At 40.5% G+C, this 23834-nt stretch overlaps 1 protein-coding gene across 1 annotated transcript in view; it reads left to right on the top strand.

Annotated features, from left to right (window-relative positions):
- The window catches only part of CUBN (cubilin), a 265343-nt gene that overhangs the window by 53686 nt on the left and 187823 nt on the right, over positions 1–23834 (top strand). Inside the window, exons 23-27 of the mRNA XM_060162639.1 lie at positions 8054–8246; positions 9730–9890; positions 10316–10497; positions 11246–11402; positions 14326–14513. Of these exons, the coding sequence (XP_060018622.1) occupies positions 8054–8246; positions 9730–9890; positions 10316–10497; positions 11246–11402; positions 14326–14513 (881 nt within the window). The remainder of the gene's footprint in view (positions 1–8053; positions 8247–9729; positions 9891–10315; positions 10498–11245; positions 11403–14325; positions 14514–23834) is intronic.

Below are 23834 nucleotides of genomic sequence, written 5' to 3'. Positions count from 1 at the left end.
GTGTGAGAAAATCATACACCTTTCTCTCCTGTGGGCTCCACTCTCGAGATAGTTCATTATCCAGCTCCAGCACCTGGGAAATTGGATCCCCAGCAGTTACAGTTGGTTATGTTATGTGATTGACATGTTTACTGGACTTCGTTCAGATTTTTCACATCCAATGACCAATACCGGCTTCTCAAGAAATTCTAGTTGCACACAATTTTCCATACTTTTGTGGTTTTATATGCCTCATATTTTTGGCCCAAACCACAGCTGAATATTAGATTAGGATTTGGAGCAAGTCACTTGAACTGTCTGGGCCATAGTTTTCTCATCTGTAAAATTAAGGGATTGGATCTGATGATCTTTGGGATGTCTTCTGCCTTTAATCAACTATGAACACAAGTTTAATTTGCTGCATGAATAAACTAGCTGTAACTCAGATAACAAACGATACAGGTGGGACCTCCTAAAATATTATGGAAATCTGTGTAACAATATGCAGTATCTCTGCAATGACTCACACAGCCTCGCTAAAACCACGCTGTTTTGTAAAGCAGTATCTAGTGCAATAGGAGTAATCTGGCAGGGAGGATGATAAATTTTAATTCAGAAAGATAAGATACAGGTAAAATAAAAGTAAGTTCTGAGAAAGGAAAGAAGCAAGGGGGACAGAAAAGAAAACTGACAAAGAAAAGACAGGTGATGAGAGAGAAGGGCATCCTGAGGTGGCAAACCCTAAAGGCTCTGCAATCCGCCTCCCCGTGAGGTCATCGCTACTCTGGCCGTGTTTGGTCCAGACAGGGCTGAAATCACAGACAAGGAAGCGTTTGCTTTCCACCCCTTGGCTGAGCCTGGCTGGTCTCTGTGCGCCTGCCCTTTGCTGGATGATTTCATCAGCCTGACTACCACGGTCAGATATTCTAAACAGCAATCTAATCACTGGATCCGGGAGGCCGTAGTACGGCACCCTCATCTTATCATTTAGGAGCCCGTCTCAGTTTCCCATAGAGGAGGACACGAGGGATGGGCTCTCATGAACTCCTGAGGGCGCCCCTGAAGGACTGCTCAGGGGAGGACGGCTCAGGAGACTGATGTGCAGGTCGGGCTGGTCACAGCCAGGCGGGCAGCCCGAGTCTTGAGTTCGCTGCCCACCTGGAAAGAGGGGGGTGGTGGGATGCTTTCTGTTCAGCTGTCATCTTATTTTTGACATTTTCTGCAGTGTTAGGGAAAAGTGTCAACGGACACTCAGTCACTGGCCCTCACCCTGTCTTACTGCTTTAGCAAAAGTTATCTTTAGGCACTAATGACAGTCCTGGGTTGTTGGCTTTTAGTCCATTGGCACCACAGGTGTGAGTTTCTCTGCTGTTTCCTGCCTTCATCTGGTAAAGGTTAAATTTCCTGACTTGAATCCAGTTACTTTTCCATCTGTAGTTGTCCCATGGGGCTGTGATGTCAGCCCCTAAATATGTGTGTGGGAGGAAAGAGATTGACTTCTGCTCCTTGCTTGACTCCCTCCCCCATCAGCGTTTCTGCTTTCATCCAGATGTGCCTGGGGCAATAGAGACAAAGACCTAACTAGAAAATGCTGGCGGCTAGAACCCCTTAAGAATTTCTTAGTAACTGATTTATGAACCCGGGGTTTACATGTTTGCTCATTTAACGTACAAAATATTTGAATTCGGAGACAATATACTTGATTAGTTAGCTTTAATTTAAACTGTAATTTTATTGTCTATCAACATCTACTGCATATATGTCAGTATACTCCTACCAAGAGGGGACTTTAAACGGATAAGAAAGAATAGAGAGACGTACCTGACACGCTTTCCACTTTAATATTAGAAGAAAACCTGTATAACCTCTAGTCTCGTGTTTTTCAAACGTTGAAGCATTCATGACTCCTCAGTGGGTCATGATATTATCTTATCAGATTGCTACCTACATTTGCGAAAAGTATGGAATAGAATAGAAAAGAATAGACTAGAAAGTATCAGAACGTACCATGCAGGCTTCGGTGTGGCGCCGTGCGACCTTGCAGGCTTCGGTGTGGCGCCGTGCGACCTTGCAGGCTTCGGTGTGGCGCCGTGCGACCTCTCTGCATGTGCGCATGTGCGCGCATGGCTGGTGTGAGTGTATCCCTGTGCTATGCCAGAAAGCTCCCAACACTGATCGAGTCCCGTGACCTTATCGAGTCCGCTTTCCTTACGTTTCAAACGAGGAAAATTGAAGTCCAGAGTTGAATTTATCCTCCCAAGAATACACAGCTAAGTTGCTTTAGAAGCCACACACAAGCAGTCCAGTTCAAACATGGAATTCATTTGTTTTACCAAACCTAGACTAGTTCTTAGAAAAGCTCTCGATGCCCTGCACATGGGGGTGGCTGGTAACATTCCATTCAGAGCTACAGTAGAACGGCAGTGGGCTTTTCCTATTTTTTGCTAGGGGAAGAGCTTTACAGTTGTTTAGGGAAATGTCCAGGAAGTATCAGAAGCACATCAACATTAGGTTAAAAGTCGGCCCTGGGCTTCCCTGGTGGCGCAGTGGTTGAGAGTCCGCCTGCCGATGCAGGGGACACGGGTTCGTGCCCCGGTCTGGGAAGATCCCACATGCCGCGGAGCGGCTGGACCCGTGAGCCATGGCCGCTGAGCCTGCGTGGGCTTTCGCGTCCTTCTCATTCCCCGCTCAGAGTTCCCACCTAGCCGGCAGTGGGTGTTTAGTGCTGTTTTTCATCCAGCACCCTGGATCTGAGCCCAGAAGAGGCATCTAAGACTGAGAAGTCAAGAAATGATTACCAGAAGGGAAAACGAGGGTTTCTTTAGAAGAAATGCATAGAGGGAGTCTGTTTCTATTTTAAAACTTCAATCCGGCAGAGCAGTGTTCTCAAACTCTAGTGTTCATTGGATGCTCGAGGTGGGGTTTTCTTGTTACAGATTCAGGTATCAGAACCCCACCCAGGTATTCTGATTCACGTAGGGCTAGGGTAGGTTTTCACCAAGCAATTCAAGTGGTTCTAATGAAACTTTGCATTTCATCAGAGACGCTGAAAGTCAAGTCCTAGCATATAAATTGCTGTAGAATTACAACTGAGGTGTAATGGTGGATTGGGCTGTAACTGCTCATGGGGGAAAGTACTTTCTATTATTCGGTGAAAGAAAGGCTGAAGGTGAAGTCAGAGCCTCGGTTCTAGTCCCAGCCTCGCTGCTAACTTGGAAAGCTTTGGGCAAGTCACAAGCCTCTCCGATTCTTTCTGTCCAACTTGAATTCTGTATTTTCTGCTCTGAGATATTCAGATATTTTTAAGGATTTTTAAGTACGTCTATTGATCTCTTAAAGATTTACTTTCTCATTGGTCAGTAGTTTCTCATGTTTTTGTAGATACGGGTTTCCCAGCACTTCCCAGCTCAGTAGATTTATCTTATTTAATTTATCACATTTCTCAGTTCTTAGAATAAAAATGCTAAACAGAACATTGTGATATTCTTAGTTTTCTACTCACCTTCATTTCTAAACTGACATTTCATGCTTAGAGAAACCAGGGATTCATAAAGACCACAGGATTTGGAAAGGAAGCACTTGGGGTTGAATTTTATCTTTGTCGTGTCTGAACTAAGTGATTTTCAGAGCTTAACCTCCAGGAGTCTCATATCCTTCACCTGTACCTTCATCTGTAAGAAGTGGAGGTTATAATGCCTGGCTGTTTCACATAGTTGGGGAAGATAAAATGAGACATTTTCTGTGAAAATTATGTAATAGGTGTAAACCGCCATGATTGTGTCAGATTTACAATAGAATTACTGCTATCCAAGTACAGTTTTACAATAGCTGCTCTAGTGATTTAGCTTATATTCATGTTCATTAAAATTGGTCATCGATATGGGAAAAGAAAAAGCCGTGACCGTGACCACCTAGCAGAAAATTGTAGGCAAATGTTAAATTTGGGTTAGGGAGGCTGCTTCTTTCCTCGTGAAGAAATTGAACCTGTGATTTTATATTCTCTCAAGTCTTCACTTTGAAGGTTGTTAAACCAAATATGCCAATAAAAGCAGATGGCGGTTCCGGGGTTCATTAGAAAATCTGAGGTCATAGGTATTCACGTAAACACAAGAAGTGATTTCAGAAAGCACCACCTATAGGTGGATCCCTAGTGTGATTGGCTAATCACAAAAGTTATCTCACAAGCCAAAGCAGGGAGGTGGTGGAGCAGCTACCCATAATCCAGGGTCTCCCTAGGAGACACATTCTTCTATCTACAGGGTCAGTTTATCCTACTCCCATCACCCAAATCGCATGGGGCGATACCATCATTGCTTTTTGAGTTGGAGGATTATCTGTGTTTTGAATTTTCCCTTGGATAATGAGCTGAATGCTATGTTACTAACACTTATTTAAAGGTGCTTAGTAGAGGCAGACACACCTTGTGATTTTTAGAAAAATACGGTTTTGTGATTTTGTAGTGGTCCACAGCAGATGTTTGTGTACTTCCTCTTTTCTTTCTTTTTTCTTTTGAAGTTGGTCAGAAAGAAAGATGTGAGAGGCCTACTAATAGCTGTCTTTGATCTTCGGAGATGTGTTTTTCCACTGCTAGTTCAGTTGAATTTAGTGGATGGAAGAAATCTACTTTTCTTCTTCGTCTCTTTGTAAATGTTGTTAGACCATAATAAAGGGCAAACTGCCATTGGATGTGAGTTTTCCTTTGGCTACATAAGATATAAACAAAAGGCATTTTTCATGTTTGTATCTTGTGTCGATGTAAGAAGCATCATGGCAACACGTGAATATCCTTTTATGGGAATATATTCAACTTTAGTTATTTGTGGTTTATTGCAAAGCATAAGAGGAAGCCAAAGTCTAGCGTATTCTCAGTATACTGCCTCAGCATAAGCCTACTGATACTTCCCAGTATCAATATTATTCTATAAACAGCAGTTTATACTGTCAAGGGAAGAACACGTGAACATTGTACAGATTTCAGAGTTAGATAAGAGGACTTACTAACCTTTCAAGAAACAAGTACATTAAGTTTAGAGAACCATTGTTTTTCTCTCTGTAATACAAATTAGATATGTGAAGCTCATAAAACTACAGTCAAATTTTCACATTAAATATTCTATCATTTAATATTTGTAGCAGGTGTACCTGCTCCAGCCTAGCAGGAGCTACCCTCCTCTGGCATGACTTTCGAAGTCTCACCCCATGCTTGCCCAGTCCAGGCTCTGGCAGGAGTTCACAGGGAACTTTCCGCACATGCCTGGTTCCCCTCTCTGTAAGTGTCTTCCTCACTGGAGCAGCGCCAGTGCCTTTGGAAGCCCTATGCTCTGATCCCTGCTTCCTCAGCTCAACAGGACTGTCATTCACTACTTTGGCTTCAGCTGTGGTCAGAAAATTCTTGGCCCAGATAAAAAGCCAAGGAAATCAAGACTCCTACCTCATGAATTTTCTTTCTGTCAAGGATTGCAGTCTTGGACTGCCTGTGGTCCAGTGCCTCCTATATTTTGTCCAGTTTTATAGCTGTTATGGAGAGGGGCTAGTCTAGTATTAGTTACTTGCCATGGCTGGAAACAGATTCCTATAACTTAAATTTAGTAAACATTATAAAATATTAAAGAATCACAATATACCCAGGAGAGAGGACAGGGGAAAATGAGGTGAGAAAAGTGGAAGGAGTAGGGATGGCGTAGAGACAAGGGTAGGAAGTTAGATACTTGTCCCCCACTTCTTAGTTTTCAGCACATCAAGTAATATAATTTTAACAAATATTTATTAGATGTGATCTGGGCCGGGTACTATGGTGACAATTAATAAAGGTTAACAAGGTCCCATTCATATCTCAATGAATGAGAGGAAAGGCTTAGTAGAGGAAATATACTCACATAAACACAATCACAGTAAAATATATATTGGGGGTTCAGATTGCAATTTGCATAAAGTTTTATTGAGCACAAGGACATTAATTCTGTTTGATCAGGAAATGTTTCACAGAGGAAGTGATATTTGAATTTGACTTTGAATGATGGGTAAGAGTTTATTTGTTATAGGTGTGTTGGGGAAGGAGGGCAGTTGTCAGATACAGCGTGTTAAACAAAGTGAACAGCGTGAAGATCATTTGAATACCTCAGGGACCGTTTTTTACCTTTGTGCCAACAATGGAAAAGAAGCGTGATGTGTAAACCAGAATTTCAGTAGGGATTCACACCCACCTACCCGTTACAAGTACTACAATAATCACTTGCATATGGACAAGGTACAGGGAAATTACTCAGCATTACCTCTCAAAATTTTTCATTAAAATTTCCTTTACTTGGGAACCTGATTATACAGACCATTCTCCTGCAGACTCATTCCAAGTTGCATTGAAAATACTCAGTGCAATTGTATCTCCCCTCTGGGGGTAGAGTGGGAAAGCAAGGAGCAGTATCATTTTAAGAACAAGTGAAACGGGCAGAGAATTCGCTCTCGATATTTGATTTATTGGCTAAAGCTATTTGACTGCAGGGGTGGTCAGTTAGTCTGTAAGTTCGTCAGCTCAGGGAGACTGGGTCACAGCCTTCACTTACTGTCCATTTGATCCATAAATTTTTATCTTAGTAATACTCATTAGTGGATCTGAAATACTTAATATACCATCTCTTCACACACATTCCTGCCCCTCTCCTGCTCTCCCCTGCTTTTTCTCTGCCTTTTCCCTTCCTTGTTTTCTCCCTTCCTTCCTCCCTCCCTCCCTTCCTTCTTTTCTTATTTGACCCTTGAAGAAATATCTTGGCAGACTGTAGAAAAGTATAGAAGTATATACAACATTCATCCCTCAAGTTAAATATCACTGTCAACTCCTTCAATAAATTAAGCCTTGATTACTTGCTGTTTAAAATCGAGTAAACCAAATGCATGGTGAATGCCAGTTCTCTGAAGGCTGTACATAGGTAGGAGAACCTGTAGTATTTCCTGTGCATCTCTGTGCTCTCAACGCCAGTGGTTCCTCTTTTCTTTTCTGAGTATGATTATACAGCTGCAACTGGGGGAAATAGCACACCTGAACATCCTCATTTTCTTTTTTTTATTCATCATAAAGTATAATAGTTTATTCTCCTCCAAAACCTGTCAGTCAAAGACCTGTGTCTACTCCTGGATCCTAGATTTATGTTATTACCGGATCCAATTGAAGATACATTAAGAATGCATTGAAACCAGACTTTCTTTGGAAAATATCTCAGATTTGGAGGCATTTGGAGTGGGTTGGTTAGTGACTAGAGGACTGAATAGGTCAACGGTTAAAGTAGAACAGTTAGTCGTTATCTAGGACATAAACGTATCCAGGTACTATCTAAACGTTTCATATGAGCGATCTCATTTATTCCTCACAGTTATGCTCTGCTTTTCTTACACTTTTCTGTTCTATTTCAAAGCATAATTATGGTCACTACCATTTACTGAGCACGTAGCACGTCCAAGTCCTTTAATTGCATTATATCTCTGACGCTTGGGTGTGCACTCAAAGATAGTTACAACTCCGTCTTAGAGATGAGGGTCAGAGAAGTGAAGCAACTCGCCTAAAGTTGTACAGTTTGTCATTGTTTGAGCTGGGCGTTGATTCAAGGTCACTCTGATCCCTGGGTCTCATCTCCTATTTATCACCCTGTGGCTGAGTACCAGCTTTGTCATTTCTCATAAATTCATGCTTTGACAAAAACCATTTTGAAAGAAGGGTGCAAAACGAAGAACAGAGCTGAATTATTGCTAGACCTCCCCCTGTGATTTCTGCACTTGAGCCTAATTTTTAATGTTTATGATAATTTGCATGGATTAAAAAAATTATAGCACTTCCAAGAACCAAAAAGTCGCGATTATATGTAACAAATTCCACTACACAGCTTAGGTTTACTATTAGTAATTGTTTCTGCCTTTGAGACCAAAAACTTTGTTCTGAAAGAAAATCATTCTTTGAACATCCCCGAATGGCCTATTGAAAATCAAGTATTTTGGCAAAAATTAATGAAGTGTATATTACTGAATGTCTGGTAAATGTAGTATAATATTTTTTATTTCCTCTCTTGTGATCTGTTTCTTTTCACAGCATGCTTGGAAGACTATACAGGTGAATCTGGGACTTTCACTTCTCCAAACTTCCCCAGTAATTATCCCAACAACTTAGAATGCATTTATAGGATCACGGTGAAGACCAGCCAACAGATTGCATTGCACTTCACAAACTTCTCCTTGGAGGAGGCCATCGGGGGAACTTGTGTAGCAGATTATGTGGAAATCAGGTGAGCACCTTTATTTCGTCATAATTTGTTCGTTATTTATTTTCATTCATAATCTTTCTTGGAAAGGTTAAGGAAAAAATATAGAAATTTTCTGTAAAGCTCCCTTTTGTGCTCTTTCTTGCAAGATAGACAGTTTGTCATTCTATCCTGCTGAACTGAATGAATAAGCATTTTCAGAACTCTAATGGAAAACTGATGAACTCATAAAAGTGCTAACAAAAGATCAAGATTAAAAAAATGAATTACATGGGACTGAGTGAACCGATGAGGACGATTATAATTTTTGTGACTTTCTGTTTGAATAAAAATAAATAAATAAAGAATAAAGTTTGTCATTTGGAACCTGGCTTAACAGTAGGAAAAGAGAAAATTGCATAAGATTCAGTGGTTATTTAGAAGTGATTATTTTATTGGGAATATTTAAAAATAAACTCTGAATTTTATTTGGGCAGAGTAAACAGATATACTACTGGTCTGAAATTAGACACTTGCAATTCAGGTACTGAATACCTACTTTATGTAAAATCAATTTAAGTTTTAGGCTGTTTACTGTCCATTTAGTTTAATTTGTCATAAAAGCGATGGTAAGATAAAGTTTTCACAAAGTTTTTTTGTGTTCAGATAATAAATTCTAGGCTTGTGAATTTCAGTGCAAGGCTTTATTCTTTAATTCTTTAGTGCTTTGAAAGAATGGGTTTTAAAAAGTTATATTTGCAGTAAAGGTGAGTTAAGTTATACATTAATATCTCCCCAAATCATTACATTGAGTTAAATTAGACTAATCAATTAGGTGTGCATCTGTGTTAAATTTTTTATTTGGCATTTCAAAAGCCTAGAATCTTATACTATTTTACAGTAAATTTTGTTCTATGATGTAAAGTAAGGTACTAAAACAATAAAGCATTATCATACCATGTAATGCTAAAACAACATAATTTTCAGCAATCATTGGACTTCAATGTTGAGTGAATATTTTTTTTCTAGGCTTGAAAAAGCTATAGATTATAAACTAGATTTAAGACCCTAAAAGTTCTTGGGGAAAGAATTATTTTCAAAATTTTGCTTAACTATGTCAAATATATTAAATTTTGAAAATTTTCAAATGAGAAGAAAAAAATTTAAGTTTTCTCTATAAAATTAAGCAAAATTCGTTTGTACTGTTAATAATTATGGTTTCTTTATCCTTTGTTCTCTGACCCATTTGCCAGATGCTTTATTTGAGAGGGAGAAGATTAAACACTTTTTCTCCATTTGCAACTGGTTATATAAAATGTCATGCCAACCATACATGATGGTTATTCTATGTTATTATTCATATATTATTTAATGAAGTGAAAACTTGAAATTGTTTTTAGAATATTTGAGAGAGAGGTTGACTGACAAACTGATCTGTTTTTGATCTCAAAGTTCAATTAACGTTAAATGTTTATATCGTAATATTATCAATACCCTAACAAATGATCACATCTGTATTTTGTCACAGGAATGGAGGCTATGAAACTTCACCACCCCTGGGGCAATACTGTGGCTCAAATCCACCTCCAAGAATCATCTCCCACAGTAACAAACTATGGTTAAAATTTAAGAGTGACTTCTTGGGCTCAGGGCCTGGATTCTCAGCTTACTGGGATGGGTCCTTAACAGGTAAATGGCCAAGACTTGTCTTTTATTGGAGAGTCCAGTCTAACTGGCATCTTGATTGTTGGATTGCTGTGCTCTTATCTGTTTTTTTTCCAGCTGTATTTTGTCAGTACTATTTATAATAAACTTCAACATTGTGAATATTTCTGAATTAACAGTAGCCGTTTTGTTTTTATTTTTGAAGGACAAAGTAAGGGAAAATGTTCTAGTTCCCTGGTATAGTTCATCAAGCTGTTCATCTTGGTTAGGAAAAGGAAAGTACATTGACGTGAATTAGGGTTACAGGCTAGCTACTCTCTGGTGGTGCAGTTTTGTTTTGCAACTTGGTTTAGAGGGGAGTGACCGTAGCACCAGTTTGATATAGACAAGAAGGTGCAGTTTTACCAGAAAGAAAAGGATGTGTGTCATCCCATGTCTCTCTCCCGTAGGTTGTGGAGGCAATCTCACCACTCCCACCGGCATGTTCACATCTCCCAACTACCCGATGCCCTACCACCACGGCTCCCAGTGCCACTGGTGGTTGAAATCCAGCCACGGCAGTCCGTTTGAACTGGAATTTGAAGACTTCCATTTGGAGTACCATCCAAACTGCACTTCAGATTATCTGGCCGTATGTATAAGTTTCACTTGTAGCCTCCACTGCTTCCACCTTGCCCAACACACCTTAATGCATCATTTTTTATTTTTGAGATTCGGGAAAGGGGAACATTTAAACAAAAGATCCATATTAAAAACTGAAACAGAATAAAAAATTAAAAGAAAATTTGATGAGAATAGCCTTTTAAGTACAGCATATATTAATGAATGTCTTGGTACACTAAGTACTTAAAATATATTGAATATGCACTGTTAAGATATGGTTAAAATCTCCTGAAAGGGGTTGTGAAATTTATCATAATTATTATCTACATAATTTCTATATATACACGGAAAACTAACAATCTAGAGGATGTATTAGAGGGTGAATTAGAGAAGATAATTGAAGTCATCGAAACAGAACTTTTTACAGTATCAGCAAATCACCCTCGTCCATTGAAAAACCATCTAAATAAAAAATGTATTAAAGTGCAATAAATTATAAACTATGAACTAAAAAAGCAAGGAAGGCTACTGATAATAGCTATGGTCTCCAAAACATGTAATCATCCTTCATTTTCAATCTTTACATTTCAACCTGGGTTCTGAGTTCATGGTTCAAGTTTATAGACATTTAAATATAATTTTAAAAGATATTTTGATTCAGGACTTTTCTTTTGTCATATCATTTTGTATTTCTTCCCCACTTCTTAAGAAATACAGTGTCCTTTAGATAGTGTTTATAGCCATAATCATCTGACATTTAAAACATTTTCTTAAAGGTATATGATGGGCCAAGTACCAGCTCTCATCTGCTAACCCAGCTTTGTGGGAATGAGGAACCGCCTGTCATCCGTTCTAGTGGAGACAGCGTGTCTTTAAAACTGAGGACAGATGAAGGTCAGCAAGGACGTGGCTTCCTGCTTAAATACCACCAGAGTAAGTGTGTATGCCGGTTGCTTGGTGCCTATAGTGGGTCTTCAATCTCTGGATGAATGAAGCAAATTGAAATAAGTGTAACCCATTGGTTTGAGCAACTGAAAGAAATCTTACCTCCTTATGAAAAAAATTTAACTCTATCTGAGGGAGAAACGCTTACGCCTTGAATTTAATGTCATGCAACTAAAGCACGTGGTAAGCTACAGAAACTTGGAAGCGGAATATGCTCAGACAGTTGCAATTCAGCTAAAGATCAGTGTAACAGGTTAGCAGCTAATGGGTTTTCATTTGGATTAAACATTACAAACTTCTAATTAGACATTATTCCATTGTACCGAAGTGTATCGAACACGATTGCTTTTGGCTTCTATCTCAAAAGGTACTTAAACTTTATTAAGGGAGACTATGCTTATGAATCATATGTGAAGTAGGCACATTCTTTGCTGTGGAAAAATCTGGTCATTGTAGAGATGCCGTTTTAAAATCTGCTTTCCCTTGAGGCAAGATGGTGGAACTAAAGGAGTATTGAACAAAGAGTCAAGGGTCCCGGGTGTTTGTCCTGACCCCCAAGTTCCTCGGAAGTTCACTTGTTTTCTCTGGGGTTACATGACTTTCTCATAAAAAAAAGATTACATTAGTTGATCAGGAAATCTCCCTTCTAGCACTAGAATTAAATACTTCCTAAATTTAGTTTCAAAATGAAAATTCAAGAAAATAAGTTTTCCTTTAATTTATGTTATTTAATAAACAATTTATTTGTGTTTTAAAAAGTAGTTCGTTGCCCCACCAAAGCTAAGTTTATCAATAATTTTGGCACAATTACCTAAAAATGGAATGAAAATTACAAGATCATAATCTGAACACACAGATTATACCCTTTGGATTAGTTGAAAGAGTATTAATATTTAACCTTGAAATGTGTGAATTTGAAGGCTCACATTCACTTACTTCTGAGAGTTAGGCTACATTCTAGGTAGTTTTGAATATTGAGTTTTAATGATACATGGCTTTGTTCTTCAGAAATTCATTGTTAGTGTATGAAAATCTCTCCCCAGTTTTATCAAGGGATGTATCTGTTTGGTTGAGCATAAAATCATTCTCTAATATTATTATTGCTGTGATCATTTGTTTCTTGATTATAGTCACATTGATTATTAAAGGTCCCTTCCTTTTCTTTGTATTCCTGTGATATTTTGTTTTTCTCTAATAATGTCAGAACACTGAAGGAGTAACGTAGTGCACATGGATATAGGTCCTTAACGGTAGAATCGGAGCTAACCGGTGAGATTTTCTGTGCAATCTGCCATTTGAAATTGGAGGTTTGCAGATAGTATGATGCCTGAGAACTGGGAGACAGCCCATAGGGTTTAATGGAATATATTTTCCCCTGCCCTGTTGTGTAGTCATTGAGGCCCATGGTACCTACCTGCCTAATAGATGTAACTTCTCGCAGGCACCCAAAACAACAAAATTCTTCTTTAGAAATCCTTGGTGGGCAAAAATGTGACCTAAATATTTTTAAGAAGAAAGAGTTTTATTCCCGTGTTCCAGCAAAGGAAGATTTTGAAGACCCACAAATGTAGGCTTGTCCATACCAAAGCTTACAAATGGTGTCCCAGCCACCAGTGGAGAAGCAGTGTAGTAGAAATGCATCTATGAACCACATTTTTCAGAGACAACGTTTTTGATGTAGTATTTATTTTCCCATTCTCTTTTATTGCACATCATACAATATGAAAAAGACTCGAGAAGAGGCCTGCACAGGCCTTATTCAAGCCATTAAGTCTGGCGGAATTTGGCGCTGACTCCCAGGACTACCCCGTACCTAGAAGTCCCTAGCATGGTTTTGTTGAAAATTCAGCTGACGGAAATGCCACCACTGGCTTGAAGACTTTATTCAGAATTTAATGTTTTTATTTCTTCTTCAAATCCTTTACATTGCTTCTTTTTTTTTGATACTTCCTGATGACTAACTGGAGGAATAACAGAGTCTTTATTATGAATTTCATGCTGACTTTTGAATGTTCAACAAAGCCATGTTGTTATTCATTTTTAGCCCTCACACAGGACTTTGTGTTTTTAAACTGTTGAATTTAAAGGCCAAGATTTCTGTCCCTTCCAAATGCTAAAGTTAGAAAAACAGAAGCATGGAATGTTTAATACACTTTTCTAAACAAGCAAATTAGACTGATGTCTGAGTCGTGCTAAGCTATTCTGCTCTGCACCAATTCACAGGAATCTGATGCCTGTTTTAACGCAGGCAATTTTCATGACACTTTAAGGTTTATGAATTCACTTAAGTATTATTTCACATTTGTTCTAAATGGCAACCGTTTCCCTATAAAGATGCTGTACCAACTACATGTATATATATGCATGCATGTGTGTGTGTGTCTGTATACTCACATACATATAGGTTTCTCACACTCACATACATATAGGTTTCTTTTTTTTATAAATTTATTTTTTTTTTTTATTTTCATTTTTGGCTGCGTTGGGTCTCTGTTGCTGTGCGCGGGCTTTCTCTAGTTGCGGTGAGCGGGGGCTACTACTCTTCATTGTGGTGCACGGGCTTCTCATTGCAGTGGCTTCTCTCGTTGCAGAGCACGGGCCCTAGGAGTGCGGGCTCAGTAGTTGTGGCACGTCGGCTCAGTAGTTGTGGCTCGCGGGCTCTAGAGCGCAGGCTCAGTAGTTGTGGCGCACGGGCTTAGTTGCTCCGTAGCATGTGGGATCTTCCCGGGCTAGGGCTCGAACCTGTGTCCCCTGCGTTGGCAGGCGGATTCTTAACCACTGCACCACCAGGGAAGCCCCATAGGTTTCTTTTTAACCTAGCTGTTTTCCTAAAGGAAAATCTCACACACATCTTGGAGCAATTATGATATATATGACGGTGGTTCTTAACAATCATTATTATTTTTTCCAGCATGTGAGAACGTGGTGATTGTGAATCAGACGTATGGCATCTTAGAGAGTATACATTTTCCAAATCCCTATTCTGTCAATCAGCGTTGCAACTGGACCATCCGAGCAACAACTGGAAACACTGTGAATTATACGTTTTTAGCCTTTGAATTGGAACGTCACACAAACTGCTCCACCGACTACTTAGAGGTATGTGTTCTGAAGCTAAATAAATCACTGCATTTTCAGCTCAAGTTAGCAAGCCAAGATAAAAGTCATCATGCTTTGTAGAACCGAATCTCTCACTCTGCCCTACATGTCTGTAGTATGCCAACTACCCATGGTATTTGAACAGGTATATTTCATGTCTCTTTCACTGCATCATCTTGATAGTAAGGATATTTAATCTACTAAATTATATTCACAAATAACTATGTTTTTAGGTTTCAGTGTAACTTCTGGACTGAGTAATCTCATATTACTTAAATAATGCAGAAGTAGAAGGATAGCTTCTGGTTTTTGTTGGTTGTTTTTATGTTCTCTGTAAACAAGAAATCAGAAAGTATTTAAGTATCATGGCTTTATTTAACACTTAATTTACCTGATACTGGGAATCATGATATTGATTCTTGTTTTTTATTTTAAACCTAAGTTCATTTCAGTTAATTTTTCTTTTTGTAAAATGGAAGTTTCTATGTGTTACAATAATGACCACCAATAACATTTATTGAACTTTCCATATACAATGCTATGTGATAAAAGTTGCTTGAGAATTAAGTAACCCAAAATATGAGGTAATCTGCTACTTTTATGATAAAATATTTTATTTACCAAAGCTTTTTTGCTAATTTGCATATGCAACTTTGTAGAGATATAGATTGAACAGGTAGGCAGCTACTTACTTTACTTTACAAATGTAGTTATACATTCATATATAAAATTATATATTTTATAAACTATTAGTTTAGAATATTATTTTCCACTTTCACACTTCATGAAACGATTTTACTCAGGCTATTTACATATATTTTGCCATCTAGTTTTCATCATTAATAAAATCACTTTTTGAGTCCTCTAACACGTCATCTTTTATCTCTGTCTACGTTGCTAATATATAATACTTCTGAATCTACGTATGATGTTTTCACTAGAAATCTTTTCTGAAGAGACAAGTACCCACTCTGATAACGTTAGGACATTTCCCCTCATCCCATCTATCCAAACACAATTGTTTAGTGTCTTTCTCTTTAAGATGGTCAGTGATTTTTGGAAGTCTTGCTTGCAAAGGCTTCCAACGGTCAGCACATGTAACTTTGAGGACATATTCCCAGGGAAAAAACCATTATCTTTGTAAAAGTTTCTTAACCCTCTTTTTTACCAATTCTTTAAAACAAACTAGCGTTGATCGAGGTCATTTGAGTTTGACATATTTTTTTCAAATTGTACTTTTGTTCAAAACGAAGAAGAGAAAGCTTCCCGTACTCTGAGAGACTTTGTGAGGTGCTGAATACACGGATTCCCTTTTTTGAAGGATACTTTCTTTGGGTAAAAAAAAAAATCTTGCTTTATATTTAGAAAAGCTCAGTATCATAGAAACAGTAAGCATAGTGTTTACCCATCAGAAAGTTATATTTACTAGTATTCAAAGACAATATGAGACAACGTAAAACAAACATAAAACAAGCATGAAACTGACAGTGGTTTAAAGTCTCCTTTCCTTGATCTAGTGCTCAGGTGGTCTTCACAAGCATAACAATGGCATGTTTGTCTCATTCCTTTACCTGCAGTGATCACCTTTTTCTTTTCTTCACATGGTGAGACACTGTTCATTCTTTAGGGAAAAAAAGGCACAGGTTGCTTTCAAAGCTACGTGTTCATACCACAAACCCAGCAGTCTATCATATCATGTTTGTACTTCTGTGACTGTGTCCACATGCCCTACTGGACCATGAGCTTTCTGAAGGTGTGAGCTGTCTCTGATTAACTTTGTAACCCAGGCACTGATTACAGAGTTGGGATCTTATAGGGGTTCAGTAAGTTCAGGTTAAACTGAATATCGCAGTCATATTTTAGCATCAGCTTAAGGAGAGCTATTAATTAATGAGAAAGGACTGAATTCCAAACTGGCCTTTTTGTATAATCTCTACACAGTCACTGCAGTTCAGCCACTTCAAGCACAACCCAAATACAATTCATGGGCGTGAAGAGTGTTGCACATTTAACAATCTGCTGGGTGCCTTACTTGATAAAGCACACTGGAGAGAGCAGGGAGGGGAGGAAGCTTTTGAACTGGGTTTTAAAGGAGGCTTTGGCAGAAAGAGTGGGGAGGAACTGAGCTGAAACCTTTCCAGGGACCAGACTCCAGTTCTTTGGACTTACTTGAGGGTGGAATGGTAACAAAAAGGCCCATCAGATAATCTTTGGAAGTGCTCGAAAACTGTCGAATGAAAAATACTTGTTCCAACAATGGCCGAGCCACTAATCAGAGGGCGTCCACAGATGATGTGTATCTTATGCAACATTGATGGTGAAAGCAGCAAAAACACAGAATGAGAACCAGAAGTTCAGCAAAGCCTTCCAAAGAATCGCACTGTTGCCAGAGAGAGGAGAGGTTTTCCATTTCTGTAAGCCAAGGGGCAAGACCAGAGCAATCGCTACAATGGCTGGTTTATGATGGAAATTTTAAAAGCACAAATAACCCCTTAAGGAGAGAAGAGCCACAAACACAAAATCTAGTTTCCATTATTTTAATAACTTCTAGTTCAATGGTTTTTTCAAGTGACTTAGCCAAGACCAAAGTGAGTAGCTATTACTGCAGCCAGAATTGAGTTATTTTGAATTAACAGAATTGAAACTATGAAAGGACTTGATTAGGTGCTGGTTGGACACTGTGCCCAGCCTTGCTGAGAGGTGTGGGTTGGTAAAGATCCCACTGGGAAGCGATTCCATCCTTTATTACTTTGTCCTCTGGGCAAAATGAAATGATTCATATTTGGAAATAAAATACTCAGTGGGAGGAAGGGTCATTTGCTTAAAGGAGTAAGACCATATTGCCCATGCAATTTGGGAAAGTCAACCTTAAGGATTTCTTTTGTATTTTATAAGTTGATTTCACTTTTTCATTTTTATTTTGAGTCTGAGACTCTATGTGGAAGAAGAGATTTTTCATAGGTATTGAATATACAAACAAAAGTGATGGATTTGGGAGAAATCAGCACAGAGAGGTACAGGAAATCCAGAGCCAGTGTTAGGTCAACTGGGAGCATGTGGGTGGGGAGAAGAGGAAGGAGGAAAACTGGGAGCATGTGGGTGGGGAGAAGAGGAAGGAGGAAAACTACGAGCATGGAAGCTGAGGGGAGAGACTGTGACACAAGGTGACAAGGAGAGATGCTGCCAAGACGTCCAGAAAGATCAGCTCTCATGGGATACCTTCCTCTTCGTGTTCTCTTGTATGTCAGTGTCTCTTAAAATGTGGCACTGGATTGGATTCAACGCTCCGACTAACCTGGCATTGGACCATATTATCTGGTTCTCGTGCTCTGGTATTGTAGGTTTTTTTGTTAGCCAAGTCGTAATGTTGGATGATATTAAACACCTGTAATCTCCAGGTCACTTTTACATGAATGGCAATGGCTTCATAGCCAGACATAGGATATTATTTCTATTAAGTTATATTTCACTATTTTGCCTTAGAACTCCATCTCATCATGATTCCTCTAAATCCTGATTCTCTGGTCTTTAGAGCATTATTCATTTGCATATAAACTCATTGGCCATTGGCCTATGACTTCTCCAAAAATAATTGATAAAAATATCAGAAAGATGCTACCTGTTTCAAATACTCTAAAATGATAGGTTTCTCAGATTAAAATGCATCTGTTATTGAACATTTTCGGGATAGCACTATTCAAACAACTTGGTAATAATAATAGCTGGTATTTATTGAACACATAATTTGCTAGGTAATTCTCGCAGCAACCGTGTGATGTAGGAAATATCATTTTCCCATTTGACAGGTGAGGAAATTGAGACAAAGCCAGGTTGTCTGTAGTCACAAAGGTTATAGTAGCAAAGCCAGGCCTTCCACCAGGCTCTGTGGCTCTGGACTGATGCTCTGAGCCGTGACACCACACATACTCCATGCGTGTTCTCTTCCGTAATTGTCACTTTCAGAGGTGACAAGAGGGGGTTTCCATGGAACCCTCAGGTTGACCCCTCTAGTGACACTGTCACCAAGAGGAATTCATGTTATTTAGCATGACATTTTCATAGGGAAGCAGTGGTCATTTGCTATACCTTTGCTACATACTGACAACTTACGTTCAGTGTCCAATTTAGAATTTTTCCCGAAATTACCATCAATCTTACTCATCTGTGAGATTCCAGGATAAATCTTTCCCACATTTTGGAAGTTGACACATTTTCCCTTCAGGCCTCTGGCAGTCCTCCTGTTCTGCCTTATACGCTTGGTTGCAGGTACACGCTCAAACTAACCCATGGAGGAAAGATGAGTGTTTGGGAAAGGGCTGTTCCTCTAAGAAAGGGAGACGCCTCATGACACACGGCAGCAACTGAAAAGCCGGGAGGGGGCGGGAACCAAGGGGGCTCAGCAGCGTCTCCTTTCTTTCTCCTTTCTTCTGGCTTTGTTGCTTCTCCCTGCGTACGTATAGTCCGTTTCTGCCTTTCGTCCCTACAGCTTCCTCTGAGTTTCTGCAGCCTCTCAGTTTTAGCTTAAATAAGGCCACCCCAGCCATGACACTACGTGACCGTGGACCTCAAGTGCTCACAACCACCTAGACTTGCCCTTGACAAATTACAAGGACGGGTGGTTCATCTTTTTCAGTCTGAGAGCAAGGCATGGATCTAGGCTGCCTATGGATGGGCGCCCCTCTGGGGGGCATGGCCAGCTCTGCCCAGGAGCGGTGAGGTCCGGCCCTCTGGCCTGCATTGCTCAGAGTTCACGTCTGTGGGAAGAGGCAGAACCTTCCAGCAGGGAGGAGGATTCCGCCAGCATGCTAAAGCATTGTTTTGTTCTTTTTTCTTTTCTTTTGTCCATGCCCTGCGGCTTGTGGGATCTTAGTTCTCTAACTAGGGATTGAACCCGGGCCCTTGGCAGTGAAAGTGCAGAGTCCTAACCACTGGACCACCGGGGAACTCCCCTAAAGTGTTGTTTTGAATTACCCATAAAGCAAGCAAGATTACAAAATCAGTTCTGCAATGACCGCACCTCTCAGTTCAATAGGATGTAATGCACTTGAACCTGGAAAAATTCAAGTAAAGGAATTGACTGTCTTATATTCTAAATTGGATTTCAGTGTTTCTTCTTCCAGTTTCAAAATCATACAAGGAATCTTTCTACTTCATCTTCACCACATTACACTATCTTCTGTAAGCACTGGTCCAACTCACATTTTCATCTTTCTTTTGCCCCAGTCATAGCTTTAAAAAATAGACATTTTTTTTTCTAATTGTACCATATCCCGAAGTTTAGCTAATTTGTATGTGTGCTCATAAAATGGTCAGAAGGGTCCTGGGTAGCCCCATGGTTTTTTTTCTTAGATTGAGTTCTTCTGAGGTTTTCCCTTTTACTGCTCCGCAAATTTTTCCTGACTTTGTGGACAGAGTTTAATTTTTTAAGAATTTGTCATTTTTCTTGAATTTCCTTTCCTTTATCTATTGTTTTTCTTTGTTCTTTTAAAAAAAATTTTAAAAGATTTTGGCTGTGTTGGGTCTTCATTGATGCATGTGGACTTTCTCTAGTTGCGGCGAGCGGGGGCTACTCTTCGTTGCGGTGGGCAGGCTTCTCACTGTGGTGGCTTCTCTTGTTGCAGAGCACGGGCTCTAGGCATGCAGGCTTCAGTAGCTGCAGCACGTGGGTTCAGTAGTTGTGACACATGGGCCCTAGAGTGTGCAGGCTTCACTAGTTGTGGCACACGGGCTCAGTATTTGTGGCTCACTGGCTCTAGAGCACAGGCTCAGTAGTTGTGGCACACAGGCTTAGTTGCTCTACAGCATGTGGGATCTTCCCGGCCCAGGGATTGCATTGGCAGGCGGATTCTCAACCACTGCGCCACCAGGGAAGTCCCTAATTTTTAAATTGTTTTTGGTCCCTGGGCTCATATCTCCTTGCAAAGTCTCAGTCTCTCAAACCTCAAGCTCATGACTGATGTGTCCCATCATCACAGGCTCTAGGGAAATTGATCGCTCTCGCCTAACGTTTTGGTCACTTCTACAGTAACAACCACTTCTCTGCTGGTCAGGATTAGTCCATGAGAGCACTTCTCGTCACTCTTTACTTTCTGACAGAGGACAGCATATAAAGAATTCAGCAAATGCTATGCTTTTTTTAAGAACAAGACACGAGAGGTGTCTGGAAAGACATCTGCCCGTTGCCATTCCTGTGTGTCTTTTTGCTCCACTAGTGTTGATATGCTTCCTTTGCAAAAAAAAAAAAAAAAAAAAAAAAAATTCTGCTGAGGGAGAAGCTGATAGTGGAGGATAAAGCCCCCATAACTGGCTGCTAAATCTGGCTGCCTTCGAGAATCACCTGGGGATCTTGTTAGAAAAATGTACTCACAGACCCCACCCCAGACCCACTCAATCAAAATCCCTGGGAATCCCAACAGAGCAAACCCCACCTAAGCCTTAGTCCAGGAGCTGAGGCCACTGTCTGTCATTCACTTCCATCGTGACAGCACATTTTATCCTCACTTCAAAGCTCTCTCCTGGGAAGCTGTAAGTATTTTAATAGGTATCTTCTTAACATATAACTTCGAGTGCTATTACATGTTTCTTTTTCAGTAGGTCTTACTTTTCCATTGCTACAGCTGAATTATATGCTTTGACTCACCAAGGCCTGGTGATACTGTTATGTTTATCTCATTACATAAAAATGTCAGATTCATTTTACCATGTGTGAATTCTGATTCTAAACTTTCTCCTCCACTTTCTTTATTTGGCATCTTTGCCACTATCATCTTGCATGACATCCTTTCATATCTTTCTGATGCCTTCCCCTGTCCACTTATGTCCGTTTCAAGTCCCCTCAGTTATGTCAGTGACTTCTGTCAAATGCATTTCCCTCTAGTCTTTATAAGATTCACTTCATGTCTTGCCAACTCCTCTTTCTGATGTCATCCTGTTCACCAGATGTTTATATCATTGCTTATTGCACTTCCATGTCCTCCTTTCAGTGACAAAATAAGCCTCTGCTAATGAAAAAAATGCATGAAAACATTACTAATGTCCCTCAGTCTTCCAGTGCTATATCCATGTTGTCTAAGTCTGCAGCCTGGGCAGCATTTTCCATAACTGCAACTGTGCAACATCAGACCCACAAGCTATTGTAATTAGTTAAGGAATACTAGCTGTTTTATGGAGAACTTGGAAATTCTTAGATGCTTAGTACAATACAAGTTTATTTCTCAATCATGTTACAGACCAATGTAGGTATTCCTTTGCTTTCCACATAGTGGTTCAGGAAGCCAGACAAAGGGGAAGTTGATTTGGGGAAACCACTTAGCTCTCTCTGCCACACGTGTTGACAGATGTTTTACAAACAAAGAGACCTAAATTCTAATAAATTTGGGAAATGCTGAATCAAACACAATGTAACAGGGTCAGTTGTTTTGTTCTGTTTTTGCTGTAGTACTTCCTCAGGCTATTACCATCCTACATATGCATCATTCATTCATTTATCCACTCATTCAGTCATTCAAGTATAATTTAGACCCATAGGCTGTGGAAATAAAACCGTTCTAGCATCAGTTTTTCTTGTTTTCATGGAGGAGGCAGATCTTAATTTATCACACAATACAAAGTTAGTCACAAGCCCTGTGAAGTGCTATCGGGGAATATTATCGGAAGCTCTAGAGACACGAAGCAGGAGGACCCGGCTCGCCGTGGGCCAGAGGAGGCATCCCTGGGGAAGGGTAACTGAGCAAGGTGTCAGGGAGCTGTAGGTTTCACTAAGGCAAGTTGTGTTTGAGGAACTGTCAAAGGTAAAGAGAACCAGACACTAGTTAAAGTGGAAATAACTTTTTTATTTTTTTTTTTTTGCGGTATGCGGGCCTCTCACTGCTGTGGCCTCTCCCGTTGCGGAGCACAGGCTCTGGATGCGCAGGCTCAGCGGCCATGGCTCACGGGCCCAGCCGCTCCGCGGCATGTGGGATCTTCCCGGACCGGGGCACGAACCCGTGTCCCCTGCATCGGCAGGCAGACTCCCAACCACCGCGCCACCAGGGAAGCCCGGAAAGAACATATTTTAATTAGCGTTGTGCTCCTGCAATAGGGAAGCAGGTCCAGCATGAACTGAACTTAACTTCAATTTGTACAGAGATGACCGGGTGTTTTAAAGGGAGAATCAGGGAGCTGGGAGGGGACCAGCGGGGCCTCGAGCAGAGTCAGGGATGTGAAAAACTAGCGAGCGTTGGTCACTATGAGCGTGGTTAGGCCTCTGTGTCTGTATCTGGCAGTGATGGAGGTAAGGATTCAATCCTCTCACAGAGACTGGGAGGCAAGGGGCCTGTCCTTCCTAATGGTTTCATTTCAAAGGAATGGAGTTTAGATCCTTGAGAAAGACACTGTGAGTTGTAGGAGATACATACATAATACATCTCAAAAGGACAGCAGAAGGAGTCACAATTTTAAGCCCTTTTTAGTATGTGCTCCAAGAAAGGGTGGTCCGGGGCCTATCCTCAGGTGTTGGCTGGAACAAACAGTAAATCCTTTAGGCGGCCTTGTGCTTTCTCAGGCGGGCACTTGGAGGGGGCCTGGGGTCATCCTGGGGATGTGACCTTGAGCTGTTCGTGTTTGTTTCGGTCCTTTGATTTGGGGAGAATAAGTGGATGAGATCATCTGCGCTGAGACTCTGCATTCCTTATAGGCCAAGGTTGAGGCTTAGTTGGGAGGAAGGCTCAGAGGAGCTTGGCTCGAGTCGGGTCGAGGAGAACATCTGTCAGAACCGAAAGGACACAGCGTGTCTGAGGCCAAGGCTGTGGCTCCCAGCCGGGCAGGGACCTGCAGGTTAGAGCCCTGTGCGCAGGTGCAGAGTTCCAGTGACCGCTTGGGGCAGCAAGAGATCTTCCAAGAGTGAGCAGAGACAGTGTGCTGGATTGGCACTTTGCCACAGTCTGGATTCGAGGATAAGTGGGAGGGTAAGAGGAACTTTGGAGATTCAGAAAGAGGATTGCTGCAGCTCGGGTGCGAGATGGCCAGCCCTTCACACGGCTGTGGAGGGAGAATGTGTCAACGACAGGGGATGTGAGAGCACCTGGGGGGTAGAATCAACCGCACTGGACGAACACTGGATGGAGTGGGCGTGGTAACACAACGAAAAGAAAGACATCAGGATACAGCCTGATAGAACTGCGTGCAGAGCAACAACCAGGAGAGGCAGAGGGGCCTCCCTCAGGGTGGAGACACACGGGGACACGAAAGGCAACATTCCAGATGGATTCCATCTTGGCCCAGAATTCTAACACCTATTGGACATTTGTAATCCACAGAACATTCTTAGGGAAACATTATTCT

The sequence above is a fragment of the Lagenorhynchus albirostris genome, chromosome 1 (assembly GCF_949774975.1).
Source record: "Lagenorhynchus albirostris chromosome 1, mLagAlb1.1, whole genome shotgun sequence".
In the NCBI taxonomy this organism is placed as follows: Eukaryota; Metazoa; Chordata; class Mammalia; order Artiodactyla; family Delphinidae; genus Lagenorhynchus; species Lagenorhynchus albirostris.
The sequence above is the reverse complement of the archived record's forward strand: the minus strand, read 5'-3'. Positions and strand labels throughout refer to the sequence as shown.